Raw genomic sequence first — 18,392 nt, 5'->3', positions numbered from 1 at the left:
CACTTTTTTTTAAGTGTTCAGGGGTGTCTGGCTCAGTCTGTGGAACATGCTACTCTTGACCTTGGGATTGTAAATTCAAGCCCCATGTTGGGCGTAGAGCCTACTAAAATATAAAAATTAAATAAAGTGTACAATTAAGTGGTTTTTAGAATACTCACAATGTTGTGTAGCCATCACCATAATCAGTTTCAGGACATTTTCATCATCCTCAAAAGATGCCCCTGTACCCTTAACCCTCCACCCCCCTGAGCCCTGGGCAACCACTAATCTACTTTCTGTCTCTGGACACTTGTCTATTCTGGACGTTTCATAAAAATGGAATCGTACACCATGTGGCCTTTTATGTCTGGCTTTTACTTGGATAATGTTTTCAGCATGTATCCATGCTGTAGCATGCATCAGTATTGTGGTTTTCTTTTAATCTTTTTTTTTTTTTCTTATAAAAATAATGCAAAATGAAATACTAGCTTTACATTTTACCAAGATGTTGTAGCATCTGCTTCCTTTCCATGTGTTTATTTCAGGTTTAGTGCCCATTTTGCGATCTTTTTTTTCCTAAGGTTTGTTTATTTTGAGAGAGTGAGTATGAGCAGGGAAGGGGGAGAGAGAGAATCCTAATCTCCAGCATGGAGCCTGCTGGGAATTCTCTCTCCCTATGTTTCTGCCCCGCAGACGCTCTCGCTCACTCTCAAAATAAATAAAACATTTTAAAAAATAGTAAAAGTGCATCCAAATACATTATGTATGTGTGTGAACTTAAAGCCACACCTACCCAGTGTCCTCTCAAGTGAGTGGACTCTAGAAGTTTCTATAGTACCATATAAGTATTTGACAAATACCTGAAGCTCTATACCTACCTTGCCCTTCCTGGTAAATCCATGTAGGAGTGTAACCCTGAAGCAAAAGCAGTTTTTCCTGTGGTTTCTCTCCTTGATTTGCAAACGGTTTCGTTTTGGTGAGGGAAATTGAAGAGCTGCTCCCCTAAGGGGAAGGGAGGGAGAGTAAATCCGGGATTATATATTTGGAATCCGATGGGTAGAAATAGCAACAAATGCTGCCCGGGGCTGCGAAAGCCCTCTGCTCATTCCCATAGTTTTCCTTGTGATTTACTGTCCTCTTAGGGAAAAGGAAAAATGTGTAGAAGAGCTGAAATGCACAGCTGTTCGTGGTTAGATTGATCTAGGTGAGGGCCACCACTCTGCTTAATTACCTTAGCGAGCACAGAACATCTGCTTCCCAGTGCCCTGCTGAGCTCGGAGCGCCGATGGATGGGGGACAAGTGCAGTCAGGCAGGATAGCCCCAGCCGGCCGTGCAGTGGCTGTTGGTGTTGGAAGGAGCTTGCAGAGATCACGGCCCGATACCCATCCTTCCTTTGGAATGTTCTGCCCCCAGGGGATCCTGTGACCCAGAGGGGAACCTTAGCAGAGTCTACAGCAAGCCCACATCTGTTCAGAGCTGCTTGTAAGAATGCTTGGAGAGATGTGCACGGCAGGAGGATAGAGAAGGAAGGAGAAAGTTCTCAGGTTCAAAATGGAAGCACCTTTTATATTGTTTCTGTTGAAACCAGACCAGCTCTGAGCCCCTCTTTGTTCTCTGGCATTGTCATTGGGGTACATGTACCCCCCCCACACACCTGCCTGCCTTGCCTGCCTCCACTGTCTCCCGTTGCATCCAACCCCACTGGGAGGCCCCCACTGCACAGCGCTGTGACTGGTGCTATGGGCCAGGTGCGGGTCAAGGTCATTTCCCTCTCTCCTAACATAAGTCAATCTCTGTTTTTTTTAAAAAGCAAAAGGTGTCTCAGTATGCCCACAATAGATACGGTAGACTTTTCCAGCTAGATGACTAAGTTCTGGTCTTACCATCTTTTCCTGTCATCTCAGAAGGGAGCTGTGGTGTCAGCCCCCCACTGAGCCTTCCTGACTGTGCCTCCTATCTCAAGCAGGCCAGGCCCCTTCCGAACTGCGTCTCTGGACATTCTGCGTCTGGGATAGTCTCCTCCCAGCTGACCTTCCTCTCTTCCCTTTTATGTGGCTGTGCACACACAGCTTTCTTGCAGCCAGGCAGTTGCATGAAAGTGCACTGAAGCTACCTCTTATCCCAAGAGTGGAATGGCCCTCTCTGCAAAATTGCAAGCACCACAGGGCTGGAGCTGTCTGCCTGCCATGCAGCCTGTCCCAGCTGTCAGCCTCTGCAGTGGGCCACAAGGAGCCCTACGTCTGGCAAATCCTATGGCCTAGAATTAGGTGGCATGGAAAACAGTGGTCACTTGGTCTGTCCCAGACCAGGAAGGAACCACAGCCTGGTTATTAGCACTTTGATTTGTAGTGATGTGTGCTGGCAAAACCTGGGCATTGGGAGTCTTTACACAGTTAGACTCATAGGAGAGCTGGTACGTAGCACTGGCCTCACTTTTAATTCATTGTCTCTCAAGCCAGAAGGAATGAGTAACTGGGGTCCCGTTGTAACCCCATGCCCATATCTCAGCCTCCAGTACTGCCACCTTCACTCACCTCTGTCACTGGAAGGAGGAGAGGTGCCTTCCAGGTGGTCAGGAGGTCCAGCCTATCAAAATCTCTTATGGCCCCCCAAGACAGACAGGACCACGCAGTGGAACTGTGGCTGCTGTATTCCAGAGAGTGGTTCTCAGTGGGAACTGGAGCTGAAGACAGCAAGGACCGTCATCTCCTCTGGAAACTGCCTGACATAGCGGCCCTGGGCTCAGGGTGATTTGCCCAATACACAGAGTCTGGTCCATGCGGGGCCAGTATGGGGCAGTGGGCTCAAGGGTGCAGCATGTAAGGGTCTGGAAGCAGATGGTCACTTTGGGGGCTTCCCACTCAGCTGCCCTGATTGTGTACCCCAAGCAGTTGAATTTGAGCCCTACAGATGGCCAGTTGCCTTGCAGCTGTTGACATAAAGCAGATGATGGAGAAGCCAGAAGAAGAAACTGAAGCAGAGAACACTTAGCAGTTTCACGGAATCCTGGGGTTCTGGCTCCAGAGTTTGTGATCTTCTCCCACAGAGCCACAGCTCAGAAAAACAGACAAAAGTAAGACCGAAGAGAGAGCCATGGAAAGTACTCCCTCAGACTGAGGCCAAGGCCAACAAACACCTGCTGCCTGGGTCAGAGCTAAGGCCAGTGGGGGCAGCTACGTCCAGCCTGGGAAGAACAGAGAGGCTGTGTAGCAGCACCATTATGAGGAAGCGCCACTGCGCTGGCTTGAATGGTGTCCCCAAAAAACAGGTTGAGGCCCTAACCCCTAGTACCTCAAAATGTGACCTCATTTAGAAATAGAGTGTTTGCAGATATAAACTAGTTAAGATGAAGTTGTACTGGAGTAAGGTGGGCCCTAATCCAACACAACTTGGTGTCTTTATAAACAGAGATAGAGGACAGCCATGTGAACACCGACACATGGGGAGGACCCCATGTGATGATCGGCAGAGACTGTAGTGACGCATGTACAAGCCAGGGGATGCCTGGGACTACCAGAAGCTAGGAAAGGAGCAAGGAAGGATTCTAGCCATAGTCTTAGAAGGAACAGAACTCATCTGACACCTTAATGTCAGACTTCTAGCCTCCAGAACTGAGACCATAAATTTCTGTTATTTAAGCCTCGCAGTTAATGGTGCTTGGTTACAGCAGCCACAGGAAACTAATGCAACCACTTTTGCATTCTCAGTCTGCCTAGGTGCTCAGATACGTCCACAATTTACCACCACCGTCCTACCGGTCTTGAGTCTTGGAGGCATTTCAGCGCCCCTGAAGCCAGCCTGCCTCACCGCCATCCATGTAAGCAAGTGAACTGAAATGGCGGTGTCATTGGGCACCTGCTTCAGGTGTGGCAGCAGGAAGCCTCCAGGAGTCTGTATGCCCATCCCCTTCCCCAGATGCCCTTGGACTTGTCAGAGCAGCCACCCTGGAAATGCTGGGCCCAGCTCTCTCATGTCTATCCCGTATCTTCCCTCTCCACACTATCCTGGAGGCTGCCAACCACTTGGAGGTCAGGAAATGACACACGTGGAGGTTTGCAGAGATCCCCCAGCCCAAAATGCACCATATCTACTTTAGAAAAGACCCAAAGAGTAGCCCAGTGATGGCCAAATAATAAGCGGAGGACCAGGCTGCCAGTAGGCTTTCCACTCCATGCTGGGGGAACAGTGGCAAGGGCACAGCCATATGGCTGGAAACTCCACCAGGGTGACGGAGTGCCGCTTCTACAGCTCTAGGAGATGAACTCGAGGGCTTGGCCATCCCTGTGGCTGCCGTGTGCTGCCCTCACTAGGGGCCAGGCACTGGTCGGGGGATTCACAGCATCAGCTCACTGGCCCTCCCCCTGCCCCCCCCCCATCTCCAGGGCCAGCCTTGAAATAAATGCACATGTCTATTTCTCCTGCTCTCAGGAAAAGTAGGTCCCTGCTCTGTAGCCTAAGAGCTAGGACAGGGCTGCTTGTGAAAACAAGAGTGCCCCCTGAAAGGACTGGGCCCAGGGCTGCAGGCTGAGTGGGGTTCTTGGTCTTCATGGGGTCCTTCTAAAGTTAGGACTGGTCAGAAAGTGGTGTGTGAGGGCCCGGGGCAAGACTCAGTGCCCCAGGGAACTGAGGACATTGGGGCCTTTAGAGGACTCAGCAGCTCTGCCCTTACCCCATGTAGTGTGTGCATCAGTTATGGTTCAACTACGAAGAAGAGCATCCTTGTGAGCAAGTTTACAAAGAAAAGGATTTATCACAGGACACTAAACAGCTTCTAGAATCACTGTGGAGGCTGACAAGACAGCCTAAGCTGGGATTTCAGGAATGATCCCGAGCCCACTCTGCAGAGCCAGGCCAGCAGGGGAGCTGTGCCCTGCCTCATCCTTGATCAGCACCCCCACACACACCCCACAGTTGCTGGTTGGGAAGCTACACCAGCTGCTGGTTTCAGGCATGGTGGTGTTTCCACCTCTAGGAAGTTGCCACTGCCCCTGGCTTCAGATCCGTGCTGCCCTGCCGTGGTCTACACCGGTAGAGTGGGAAACCAGGACTCCCGCCATGACTTTTCTTGGCAGCAGAATCAACAGAAGCATGGCCTCAGCTTCAGTGCTGCCTCCTCGTGCCGGAGCACCGGACAGGAAGCACCAGAATTGTATTTGGAATCCTAGCTGTAAAGGAGTAGAAAGTATGGCAAAAGGCATGTCCCAGGAGAGGGCTGGGTATCTAGGCCACAGCGTATGTGAAGATGAATCACTGGGACAGTGGCCTGGATGCTAGCCAGGGGAGGAGACTGTGATGCGTAGGAAAGTCACCTGGGTGACATCGTGATGCGGATCCAGGGCCCCACCCTCACACCCTGACTCTGTGCGCCTGGACCAGAACCCTGTTTTGTGCCATCTCCCATTTCCGTGTTCTCAATAAAATTCTCCAGGGTCCTTTAGGTACGTTCTGTTCTCTTTGTTTGATCTTCAGTGTAAACAAACCTATGAAGCAGCCACAGGAGGTATTCTTCCCTCATTTCAGAGAAGGGGAAGGTGAGGCCCAAGGAGGTCAAACGTCTTTCTCAGAGTTGCCCAGCTTGCTGGAGGCAGAGCCACTGACCAGCACCCAGACGTTTCCACCTGCTGGCAGTCTCAGGCTGTCCACTGCTCTCATTTTGGCCCGATAGAGAAGGGAAACAGGAAGTCAGTGTGTGTGGCGAGCTGGGAGACCCTGCTCCCAGTGCTGGCCCTGCCCCTTCACCCCTCTGAGCCTCTGCTGCCACATCTGTGAGATGAGGTGGCTGGAACGCACCTACAAGCTGCTTTTCTGCTGGTGAGAGAGCAAGCAGTGCTGTGTGATCTATATAGAAGACCGAGGAAAGCAGGGCTGCTGTGGTTGCCACAGAGAAGGATCCAGACCACCCCTTCCCAGTCTAGGATATCCTTGCTTGGGGCTCACAGGGCTTCAGTACCCAACAAGGGCCCGTGAGTCTTTGCTTGAGCCTGCTTACGTCACAGCAAACCTTGAGCTTTCATCCGCTGAGGAAGAGTAGGAGAGGCTGTCGCAGAGTTCAGGATGCTTGGGGAGGGGTAGAAGAGAGGGGTGGGGGGCTGGGTATTTAGGAAACAGAAGGATTGGCTGATTGGCCGGTGGGTCCAGCTTGAGATAAGAATGTCAGACGTAGTTCCCCATTCTGCCTGTTTCCTAAGTGAGAACTCTTACATCCTGTTCGGCCCAGAGGAGATGTTTGTTCGGGATGACAAAGCCATCTTGGAGGGCTGCCACAGGGGAAGCGTTCTCTGTCAGACCTTGGCAGTAAGTGGCCTCCATGAAGTCCCGTGCACTCTGCCTCGCTGCTCAGCAGAACGTCGCTGCACGCAAGTGCGTGTGCATGTGTATGTTTGCACACTGCTGCCACATCACCACTCCCCTGCCCCTTGCTGGCACGTCGCAGGTGCACACGGTGGCTACCAGGATAGGCATGTCCCGGGCCAGCTGAGGGAGAGCCTTCTTGATAGGGCCAGAAAGACATGGCTCCAAGGAAGGACTCCGGGCATTGCCCCAAGTCTACTTCCACCCAGAATTTGAGAAAGTTCCGAACAAGTTCAGTGCAACTGTTTGAGTTACTGTTGCTCTGGTTTGCTTTTAGTCCCCAAAGCTGCTGTTCAGAAGGTGCCGTTCAGATCAGTGTGAATTTGGACATGCTTGCTCTTTGTTTCCTCTTGCTTATTGACTGACACTAGAGGCATTTCATGTGCCCGTGCTAAAATCCTGTCCATCCAGGGGTGCTTGGCTGGCCCCTCTCAGTCATAGAGTGTGCAGCTCTTGATCTTAGAGTTGAGGGTTTGAGCCCCACGCTGAGTGTAGAGATTGCTTAAAAATTAAAATCCTGAAGAAAATAAAAATGAACATCCTGCCCAACCAAGCATCTCCTGAATGGAGGTGTTTACAGATAATTGCCAACCTTTGTTAGAACCATTGAGGAAACCTTTGACGCATCTTCTGGAAAAGGCCAGGCTGTTGCCCGTGAAGAGGCTGGCAGCAGCCATCCATGGGAACGGGCCTTCTTGTCAGAATCTGTTTCTTCTTTTTCTGGCTTTGCCTGGCGAAGGCTATTGCCTCTGGCTATGGCCAACCAGGAGAGGCATCGTGCGTTGTTGCTGCCCTTTCTTTGAAAGCACGCTCCTGAGAGGGGATGAGGTGACGCTGGTGAGACCCAGCCAGAGACTGTGTCTGATTCAGAGTTAACCGTGTAGAGCACAGATGAGCAGGGAAGACCTGGCTACTCAGAAGAGGCTTGGAGGAACCTGTCTTAAGGACGGATAGGATGAGGAAGGGGGAGGGGAGGGGCACCTGGCTGGCTCAGTCGGTAGAGCATGCCACTCTTGATGTAGGGGTTGTAAGTTCAATCCCCACGTTGGGCATGGAGCCTGCTAAAAGGGTGGGGTGGGGGGGAGAGGAGGAAACCCAAGGTTTAAAGGACTGTTAACCATAGCTGACATCAAGTATGCACAATGGAATGTGATTCGGCCTTAAAAAGGAAGGGGATTGTGACCCCTGCACTGCAGTTGAACCTGGAGGACACGATAGTGAGTGAAACAAGCCAGGCACAAAAGGACAAATGCTGTGTGATCGCACTTGAATGAGGTGCCTGGAGAAGTCCAGTCCAAAGCAGAATGGTGGTTGCCAGTAGGAGCTGGGGTGGGGGGTGGGGGGATAGGGCATTGTTTAATGGGTGCACAGTTTTGGTTTTGCAAGAAGATGAAATTTCTAGAGACGGATGGCAGTGATGACTGCAAAACAATGTGAGCGTCCTTCATGCCACTGAACTGCATGCTTTTAAATGCTTAAGATGGTACCTTTTACGTGACGTATGTTTTGCCACAGTTAAAAAAATAACAGCTAACATTTATCGAGTGCTTGCTGTATGCCATGCCCCGCACAGAGCACTTTACTTCTCCTGTAGTCATATGAAGTAGGCACTGCTAGCCGTTTTCATTTTACAGATGTGAAACCTGATGCTTGGGGTTGTGGAAGTGTCCCACAGCCAGACGACTAGTTAAGTGTGGATTGAACCCACGTGTGTGGGTCCACACTCGATGCTGTAAACACTGTGCTGTATGACGAACAGGCTGAACTACAGGAACTGAAGGAGGGGCTCCACTCCTTGCAGACACTGACTCCTGATTGGCTCGAGGCCGGTGTTTTCAGATGTCACCAGGTCCTGTTGTCACAGGGATTCCATCTACCTCCAGAGACCACGTCCCATTCAGGCTCTCGGGTTCAACAGGGCCCATGCTGTGGCTCTCCTCTTGGCTTCCCCATTGCTTGGTGGTGTCAAAAGTTGTGAGGTGGCTGTAACGTATACGTAACTGCCACCCAGAACCCTTATTTTAATGAGTGACCCAGGTTGTCTGATGTGTTACAGACCACCGTCATTGACTACGTGAAGCCCTCAGATCTCAAGAAGGACATGAATGAGACCTTCAAGGAGAAATTTCCTCACATTAAATTAACACTCAGCAAAATAAGGAGGTATGTGAGGATCGACATCCACTTGAACTTTCCTTTCCATTCCGACTCTCACTTGGCATGCGTTAAGCTCACGCTTTGTATGATGGTTCTTCCTGTAGTTCTGGGGAAATAAAACACAGGCATGTTCAGCAAAAAGAAGCTCATCTGATGCTGGCTGACCCTTGCTTCCATGAGTGAGAGCCAAGGGAAGCAGGACCGATGGCAGAGCTCTTGACATGAGCTCTGACATGCATCTGAGGGTGGTTTCCTTAAGTGAAAGAATAATCAGTTCAGTAAGAGTTATGTTACAGAAAACTCAGAATAGGAAACCTACCACTCCCTGTTTTCTCCAATGTAGACAAAACAGAAAAGAGTAGGTAGGCATCACAGCATTTGAGGTAATGCTTCACCCACAGTCGTCCACCCAAGAGTTGACAGCCAAGCCCTACCTTTAAGCTTTAAGCAGTTAGTAAAACAGCCAAAGTAAAATCAGGCCTGTATTTCCCCTACAGCTGATTGGATTGACTTTGTGGTGACCCACATCTGCCAGGCTGGAGAGGAGCTGACTGATGTTGTATCTGCGTGCCAGGACAGATTTTCAGTGCGCGTAGTGATGAGGGCTAGACTATACGCCAACACAGTGTTGGAGTATGTGCCAATATTTACATGCTGTGTCTCCCAATACTGATTTGATTCTGGCATGTTCCAAGCCAGAGACATAAGAAAAAAAAGTTTTCACACTTTGTCCGTTAGCTGGGCAGCGTTCCTAAGCACACTGGCTGTTGTGCTGTTAGCCTAAACTCCTCTTCTGTCATGGTTCTTGAACGTGACTGATACTCAGCAGAGTTGATACCAAGCACCTAATTTATTTCTGAAAGTGCCTCTCTGGAATGATCATAGTTCCCCATCATAGTTTTCCTCTTTCCCTTTGGGTAGCTCTACTCCTAGTTCCCAGAGACTCTCAGACACCACCTGGGTTCATTGGGGTCCTCTGTGTCCCTTACTGACATCGTCTATACAATTCCACCAGCAGAGAAGAGCCCCAGCAGCCTAAGTCTGTTGCCCACATGTAATGGAATTTTCTTACTCCTAGGGATTTAGTCCGATTCCACGTCACCATTCTGGGAATGAGAAAAAGGAAATGCTTTCAGGATGGATTAATGTTTTTCTTTGGGGTCCTCTGAAACTCCCAAGTTCTAATAATCTTCCTTTCTTCCTGTCTTTCTCTAGTCTAAAGCGAGAGATGCGGAAGCTTGCCCAGGAGGACTGCGGCTTTGAGGAGCCCACGGTGGCCATGGCCTTTGTCTATTTTGAGAAGCTCGCTCTCAAGGGAAAGCTAAACAAACAGAACCGGAAGCTTTGTGCTGGAGCATGTGTACTATTAGCAGCCAAAATCGGAAGTGACCTCAAAAAACACGAAGTCAAGCATTTAATTGACGTAAGTGACCTGAGTCCTGTTGGCTGAGGGAGCACCTGGGAAGAGCCTGGTAATGATCCTGCCCAGAATTCCGATTGTTAGTAGCCACTGCGAGACCAGGGCCGTGAGGTCATCCTGCAGCAGATGTCTGGCCCCACATCTAAGGCTGTCCTAGAACAGAAGGATGATCCACTTTGACAAGATCCCCCCCCCATATTGGGTCTGGCCATAAAAATCAATTTTTGGACACCATGAGGGGTGAAATTATTCTCAAAGCCACAGAAGCCACTGTAATGGAAAGGGGACTTATGAGCAATGTGACCCACAGCGTGTCCATCAGACCTTGGCTTCCTGTGGCCTTAGTTGCCTCATCTTTGGGGAAGGGTGTGGGTTTGATTCAGTAGTATCTTCTTTTAAAGGAGAGCCCCATCAAAGCAAAGCAACCTTGATCTTAGATGGATATGTGAATGCCCATTTTAAAATACAGTGTATTCATAGAAAATTTGAGATATAGTAAAGCCAACAGATCAGGAGACAGTTGCCATTGAAAAGTTAGCTTACACAGTTCCCAAAAGAAGTCTCTTAGCTCTATCTGCCATAACAAAATACCATGGACAGGGCAGCTTAAATATTGGTTTTTCCCAGTTCTGGAGACTGGGAAGTTCAAAACCAAGGTGCCAGCTGCTTCATCTCCTGACGAGAGTCGTCTCCTTGGCTTGTGGATGGCTTCCTCCTCGCAGTGTCCTCCCCTTGCACAGAAAGAGCAAGCAGGCTCCCTGGTCTCTTCTTACAGGGGCACTAATTACATTGTGAGGACTCCACGTATCAGCTCCTCAACCTGACCATGTCCTAAAGCCTCCCGATTAATATCATGCTAGAGGATAGGGTGTCAACATGCATTTGGCGGGGTAGGCAGCATACCTTGGGGGGGCCATGTGGGGAAGTACCAGGGTTGGTTAGGAGGCGGAGGGAGAAGGGGATAATGTGGGCAGGAGTCTTCACTCTGGCTTCCACAGGAAGGAACAGGCAAGGCAGCCTAAGCAGGCTTAGGACTGGATAGCTAGACTAATTTCAGTGGACTTTAGGGCATGGGGGCCGCCCTACTTACCTCCTGGCCCTGCGTCATTAGGGCAGGTGGATAGAGGCCCAGAGAAGGTTGGGGTGCAGGCCTTGGATCGGTTGTTTTGGGTATGAAAGGTGTGCCCTCAGGCAGGTTGTTCATCCTCTCTAGGAATTGGCTGACCCTGAAAGTGGCCGTGCCTCCAGGATCAGCATGGCCCCAGATGTCAAACCTCAGAATACAGAAAACACAAGACATGCCTAACATGATGCCCTTTATGTCTAGTTGTGCAGCTGTCTCCGTGGCAAAGGAGAGCAGAAAGGAAGCTAATGTAGGTATTCCCCACATAAGAAAGAGCATTCTTTTTGCTTTAATTTACCATTTTAATTATTCGTAAGTTTACAGTTGAGTTGTATTAAGTACACTCATATTGTTGTGGCCATCACCACCGTCCAGCTCCAGAACCTTTTCAGCTTGCAAAACTGAAACTCTTTTCCCATTAAGCAATAACTCTCCACTCCCTCTGCCTCCCAGGCCCTGGCAACCAGCATTCTGCTTTCTGCCTCTCTGAGCTAGTCTGTTCTAGGGACCTCACGGAAGTGGAACCACACACCGTTTGTCTTTTGTGACTGGCTTTATCTCCTTGCATTAGGTCTTCAAGATTCATCCATTTTGTAACGTGTGTTACAATTTCCTTCCTTTTTAAGACTAAATAATATTCCACTGTATGTGTATTGCCCATTTTGTTTATCCGTTCATCCATCCGTGGAAGAAAGAATGTTCTTTAGGTCAGTGCTTTGCTGCTTCTAAGAAATGGTGCATAATCCTCTAGCTTGTATAGTATATACTTTTAGGAACATGGAGGGGAACTTTGGTTACTAAATCTGAGAATCAACAGGTTTACATAGATACTAACTGAACTAATAATCTTGACAAGTGTGAGGTTGTGTACATTTACTTGTAGCCGAGTAATAGACCAGACAGTGTGTCCATGCAGGATATACAGGCAGTGGTTTTGACATTTGCAGTAGCAGTTAATTTGACACAGGGTCCCAGCCCTGTTATAATCAGTGGCCACCAGTGGCTCTGTGGGGGAGTTTTGTTTTGTTTTGTTTTTTAAGCCCAAACCGGTTAAGCCAGAGCAGAATGTGTCCTGGCAAAAACAAGGCCTTCCCTGCCCACCCTCCCCTGGTCGTTCTCCTTCATCTCTCCTCCAGCAGCGCCCACAGCTGGGTGGATTGAGCTCCGCCCCACACCAGATTGTCTGGCATCCTCTGCCCTTAGAAGATGACATAGTTTGTTTCTACCCCTACTGCCAATGGGGCAAAGATGACCAATTCTCAGTGTTGGGTTGTGTGGAAAGGCATGGAGCGTGGTGCTTTCTGCTGCCAAACCATGTGTGTTTGACCTTTGCACTCCCCTCCCCCCCCCCCCCCAGCCATGGAGATGGCTGAGGTGCTTCATGGTGTGTATTCTGGTGGCAGCAGGGAGCCCCTGGGTGCAAGCTAAACACAGCCGCGTGCTCCGGCCGTTCACATGCACACACTCAGGCTGTGTGACACCCTAGAAGGGAGCTGATCTCAACAGGTCTTGGGTCTTCGTGTGTGAAAGGACCAAACTACATAGAGCCCGCCCACCCAATCCTGAACTTCCCAGGTGGTCATTCCTGTTGTAGATGATGTGCGATCTTTTTAGTCTTCCCTCTAAGCCTGAATAAGCTACTTGTAACAGGTGGAGTTGAAATCTCAATTGAGTTGGTATCTCAGCGTTGCCTTTACTGTCCCATTTCACCTTAGGCTCAACTATTTACCCTCTTGACCCTGTTTTCTCTCCTCTGTAAAGTGGGCATAAATGTCACATTGAACTTATAAGATTATTGAGAGAGTAAATGAAGTCGTGGGATGTACTTGATCTAAGTACTTGATCTTGTACTAAGATTACTGAGAGAGTAAATGAAGTCGTGGGACCGTGGGTCCTCGGGCACGTTCGATTCTTTCACCAGGACTGAGAGAGGGAAGTACAGCTGAAGCCTGCCTCCCTTTCTTCCTCCACAGTCTTGCCTGTAATGGGTTTCTCTGTAAACACTCATTGGCTGGTGGGTAGAGAGCTTACATGTGGAGAAAGGCAAGGACTTTGATTGCAAAGCTGATATGCTCTTGGTTTCCTTTCATTCCATTGCAGAAACTGGAAGAGAAGTTCCGGCTGAATAGACGAGAACTGATTGCCTTTGAATTCCCAGTGTTAGTGGCCTTGGAGTTTGCTCTTCATCTGCCGGAGCACGAGGTCATGCCCCATTACAGACGCCTGGTGCAGAGCTCCTAGCACAGGCCCTAAGAAGGGCCAGGGACCACTTCCTCTGAGCTTGCAGAACAGCACTTACTACTGGAAATGCAAAAATAGAACTCGACATACCAGCCTTTTTTCCTCTCCACATGTTTTCGTGTAGGGCAGTACCGGAAACTTTTCAGGGAGTCTTGGTCTGGCTAGCTGGGATGACCCACGAGCAGTTTATTACTCAGTGGGGGAAGGGGAGAACCGTGCGTAAGATGGTACAGGGCCTTTCCCCTGGCGACATTCTGCAGCTGTCCCCTCCCTGCTGTTCTTCCCGGGCATGCACAGACCTCGCCAGTGCAGTACAGGGCCTTCTCTCCAGACCTGGTCCAACTCAGTGCAAAGTTCTAGAGCAGAGTGGGGAGAGAATTTGCAGCAGCTGGGGGAACGCTTTGAAAACATACCCTCACTGTGTCAAAAGAGTGTGCCAATCTATTTTCGTATCAGCTCTTGGAAATGCACTTTCCCCCGGAGCGTGTGAGTGTGAGAATGTGTGTGTCTGACCGATATCACGTCAGCCCTCGGCCCCCAAAGCCGGTCCCGCCCACCAGAGAGCAGACCTCCACCTGGGGTCGTGAGCCAGGCTGACCTTCAGCAGTTAGTTCTAGATCAGCTCTGGATCGTAATCACTCTCCGCTCCACACCAGATTGTCTGGCATCCCCTGCCCTTAGAAGGTGACGTAGTTTCTGTTACTGCTCCTACCACCAACGGGACAAAGATGACAAGTTCGCGGTGTCGGGTCATGTGGAAAGGCATGGAGCGTGGTGCTCTATACCTTTCTGCTGCCACACCTTGTGTATGCGTTTGACTTTCGCACTTTTCCCACCGTGGAGACGGCTGGGGTTGTGCTCCGTGGTGTGTGTTCCTGTACTCTATGTTAGAGTGCATAATAAGCACGTTTATTGTGCTATATATATATAAATGTTTTATAAGATTCCAGAATAGGGGTAAGACGCATGATGGGTGTTTCGAGGCTTCTGACCGCTGGGATAAACTGCTCTTGAGCTGTGGTTCGGTCACCTGAGGAGGCAGCGACGTATCTGCCACATAAGGCTGGCTGTGCCGAATGGGGACTGTAGCTTATACGGACTGGCTGGGATGACGTCACCACACCATCCCCTCGCAGCCACGAGAGGTGCCTGCTGGAGTTCACCTGACAAGAAAGCCTGTGGCCATGTAAAAAGAATTAAAATATTTTGTTTCTATATACATGTGTGTATGTGTAGGTGCATATGTCACCAGTCACCTCATGCCCTGCCCCTGTCCCCATCTGTGCACACAGTGGGAGCTTCTCCGGTCACCCCAGAGAACGGGTGACAGGGGAGCTGAGCGGGCACAGCTTTGGTTAGCGGAGCCAAAAAAAAAATCGCCACACGGGACAGGAATTCAAGGAACAGCTGGGGAGAGAACAGGTTGAATACTCCCCTGCTCCAGAGTCCTAGATTTAACTGAACTTAGTACTAAATACTTTGCCACAGCATTTCCTTGGCTGGATTCAGTTGTAAGACAGGGCTAGACGAACGTGATCTCTAAGCCAACGTGTAAGGGGCGCCCGCTGTTCGTGAAGCAAACTGGGAATGAGGCATAGTGTTTGGAGCGTCTGTCACCTGAAGTAAACATGCTCTTGACCTTCCCCTCCTGGTGTCTGTCACTTGCTCTCTGATAAGCCACCCCAGACTCTCCACCTGCTCGGCTCCCTGGTGAGTGCCTGGCAGATGGAAAGCCTTTCTGAGGAGCAAGGCCACTAGGATCTAAAATTGCCCACAGAGCTCCCCACCGTCCATCTGCCTTGAATCTCCTGCCAGGCACAGAGGGACATCTGATAGGGTAACACATGCCACCGAGGTCCTTCCTGTGTCTTAAGTCAGGCCAGTATTTTTGAATGGGGGGCCATTTAGTTTTTAGCAAAGTTAGCAAGCTGAACTTGGTCCATTTTTTTTAAGACAGTTTTAAACTATTTTGGCCTGTGGATTTGTTGAGTGGGGAGTTTTAATTTAGTTGGGAGGGGTGCTAAGAAGGAAAGATTTTTGTCAAAAGGCTTCTTTTTGCTTGTCCTTAACCTGAGCTTTTTGGAGGTAAAGGAGGATGAGACCGAGGTAAGGGATGGTCATTGCCAGAGCAGCCCCCATAATCTGGTACATCCCAGGGCTTTGACTAGGAGTCAGGGAGCCTGAGTCTGTGTGGAGAGGAGGCCACTCCACAGACTGTTCTAGAAGACCGTGAGTTTCTGCCCTTTCATCCTCCACCACAAGGGGCGGGTTTAGCCCTTGCCAGCCCAGCTTCCTCAGACTTGCTTCGATGCCTCTCCAGCTCTCCGCATGCACAAATGTCTGTGGGGAAGCCACGCCCGGCCACATGCCCCACAGGCTAGCACTAGCTGCCCTGCCTCACGTGGTTCCCCCAGACCGGCCTCTCCTCGGACTGGACTGTTAGGTAAGAGATGGAACCCAACCGAGCCGACAGGCTAGGGCAGCCACTGGGGAGGAGGGGCCCCCACCTCCCAGAGCAGCTGCCCCCGGGGGGGGGGGGGGGCCTGAGCCAGCCCAGTGACGGCAGAGGTCACTCCTTTCCCTCCATTTCCCCCAGTCAAACCTAGATGGACACAGGAAACACGCCAAATGCAAAGCTGATCGTTCTGTGGGTTTTTCCTTGTTTTTAACTTAAACCTCCCCCCTACTACAGTTTCTATGGTCTTCACCCAGCAGGCCCGTTTCAGGGTGGTCCCTTACTGCACATAAACCACTCCATACCACAGCCCCTACCTACCCTTCTGATGTGGGAGCAGGTGACATTGGATATCCCTTCCCATCTCCTTGTTACTCTGTCCTGTCCCCTTCATGCCCCAACAGCAAACAATAAAACTTACAGCCCCTGCTGCTGACTTGTTTCAGACGTCTCTGGTTCAGGGCGGCAGGCCTCTCCCTCTGGCCACCTCTACGACTCAGAGCCTGAAGCTGCCGTGCCCCCCACCCTCACCTTGCAATCTGCTGGAGAACATTTGAGCCAGGTAGTTTTGTTACCTGTTAGTCATGTCCAGTGATGGGGTGGAGGGGGGAGTCCTTCAAAGAATGGGGTGTATGAGGGGAGCATCCTAGGGGTAGTCTTGAGTTTCTCTTCTGAAGGCTGTCAGGGCTGTTAAGGACCACGCCGGCCATGTCACGGCAGGGCCAGGTAGGAGAGTGCTGGCAGCCGGGGAAGAGAGGAAACATCAAGGCTATAAATCCGGAGTCACGTGTCGTTAACACCAAGGATCGGTGAAAGAAATGATCTTGCTGCCAAAGGACCTCCCTGTGGAATGCTAGAGTGCTAGCTCAGAGCCCCCACCCCATAAAGGGACAGACTCCAGAAAGTCTGCAACACAGGGCTGAAGCATGCAAACTCCCCTGGCAAGTAAGGTGCTTGCCTACACACCATCGCCACTACCGTCCGGCTACTCAAAGTGTGGTCCAAGGACCACAGCATCGGCATCACCTGGGGGCTTGTTCCAAAGGCAGAATCTGCAGCTTCCCGAGATTCCATGAAGATCCACAGACATTAATGTCTTAGAGTCACTGTTCCAAATAAGCACAGAAAACCTTTTTGTCTAAAAAAAAATAACCACCTATCATACAGAGTTATCTAAGATAGAAAAAGAGGCAGACACTGGAGATGGTTAATTCAACAACAGTAACATACCACCAGTCTCTCGCTGAAAGGTACTTTTGACATTGGATTCCCTAAGCCACTGCCTCTAACATTCTCTGGATGCACATGGCCAGAAAGATCTCAACTGGACAGAGCGACAGCTCATTTACTGTAAATCGGAGCTGGCTCACAGGAGATCGCCTCCTCTAATGTTGATTGGTGTTGCTGCTCAGACAAGGTCTGTGCCCCGGGCTCTTGGGCCTATGGCTGAAGAGTTTGGTACTAAAGGCAACTCCCCAGGGCTGCTGCGGGGGCTGGATAGTCATGACCTTGGGGACATCACGGGTGAGCACACCTCCATTTTGCTTTTTCATTGGGGTCCACCTACCATTTTTTAATACATTGGGCTCTGTGGGTGACAAGAGGACCCCAAGAGCCTGCCCCCGAGGGGCTTCCAGAGGTTAAGGAAGGACTACTGGGGGTGGGTAGAAGGCACCTCTACCAGGAGCCATGATACTAATCTCCAGAGGGACCCCTGAATGCAGACGCTCAAAAGCCAAGCTCCAGGGCAGGCCTGGAGTGGAGGAGTCCAAGGCAGCAGGTACCTGGATGACAAGGCAGGCCAAGTTAGAGCCATTGTTTGGTCCTAGGAGTGGAGCCCACAAAGACAGGCAGGATGAAACTGGGGACTCCTTACCAGGGCGCCTGGGCGGACTGATGAGAAGCCAGAGTCACGAACTGTGATAGGCGGTTGGACGTTGGGCACTGATGGCTGGTGGGGCAGAGCCGGGGAGGACTTCATACTCACCAAGCAGATTCCACACGCCAGACCTGTGCTAGGCACTTAGACCACATGTTCTTAGTCAACCCTTAAACAAACTATAAAATTAGGGGTCATGCTCCCGTTTCACAGATGGGAGAGACAGGCTCTGAAAGTCACTTTCCCAAGAGCACACGGTTATGAAATGGTAAAGGCAGGATTCAAATCCAGGTCTGTCTCATTCCAAAGCCCAACCAGCCGTCCTGCCTCAAGCTGGATCAAAACAGAGAAGCTAAGAAAGCGGGAGGCCGTTGCTCAGCTGCCCTCAGATGTCCCCCTTGAACTGCTGCCCTGATGGCCCCTCAGGGGAGGGGGGGCCTTCCCCCCCACCCACACAGCAGCCACCAGCCCTTTCCGGGCAGAAAGAAGAAGGGATCTGGAGCTGCTAAGTCCAGAGCACTGTCCTCTGGGATACGAGCAGGCTTCGAGGCTGATGTGGGACACATTTCTGGGCCCTGGGAGAACTGGGGCTTTGTAGAAAACTCGCTTCTGCAACAGGTGAGCCAAGGGGCTTTTGCATCTAAGTGGAAGATCACAGTGTAACGTGCCAGCGTCGGTGGCCACCAACATCCGACCAGTTTCCCATTGTTTATGTATGGGTTTTCCACTGTGTGTTATAATTATCACAAATTCTCTTTGCCTCTTGACTCTGCATGTTCCCTGGCT

The 18,392-nt window shown here is 50.5% G+C and overlaps 1 protein-coding gene across 3 annotated transcripts in view; it reads left to right on the top strand.

The window, feature by feature from the left end:
- The window catches only part of CABLES1 (Cdk5 and Abl enzyme substrate 1), a 114,273-nt gene extending 99,784 nt beyond the window's left edge, over positions 1-14,489 (top strand). For all 3 annotated transcript variants that reach the window (XM_049620363.1, XM_049620362.1, XM_049620364.1), the window contains 3 exons: positions 8,388-8,494; positions 9,704-9,911; positions 13,132-14,489. In XM_049620363.1, coding sequence (XP_049476320.1) covers positions 8,388-8,494; positions 9,704-9,911; positions 13,132-13,272 — 456 coding nt within the window. In that variant the 3' untranslated portion in view covers positions 13,273-14,489. The remainder of the gene's footprint in view (positions 1-8,387; positions 8,495-9,703; positions 9,912-13,131) is intronic.
- The last annotated feature ends 3,903 nt before the right edge of the window (positions 14,490-18,392 follow it).

The sequence above is a fragment of the Panthera uncia genome (genome assembly GCF_023721935.1).
Source record: "Panthera uncia isolate 11264 chromosome D3 unlocalized genomic scaffold, Puncia_PCG_1.0 HiC_scaffold_8, whole genome shotgun sequence".
NCBI lineage: Eukaryota > Metazoa > Chordata > Mammalia > Carnivora > Felidae > Panthera > Panthera uncia.
This window is presented reverse-complemented; position numbering and strand designations above follow the sequence as displayed.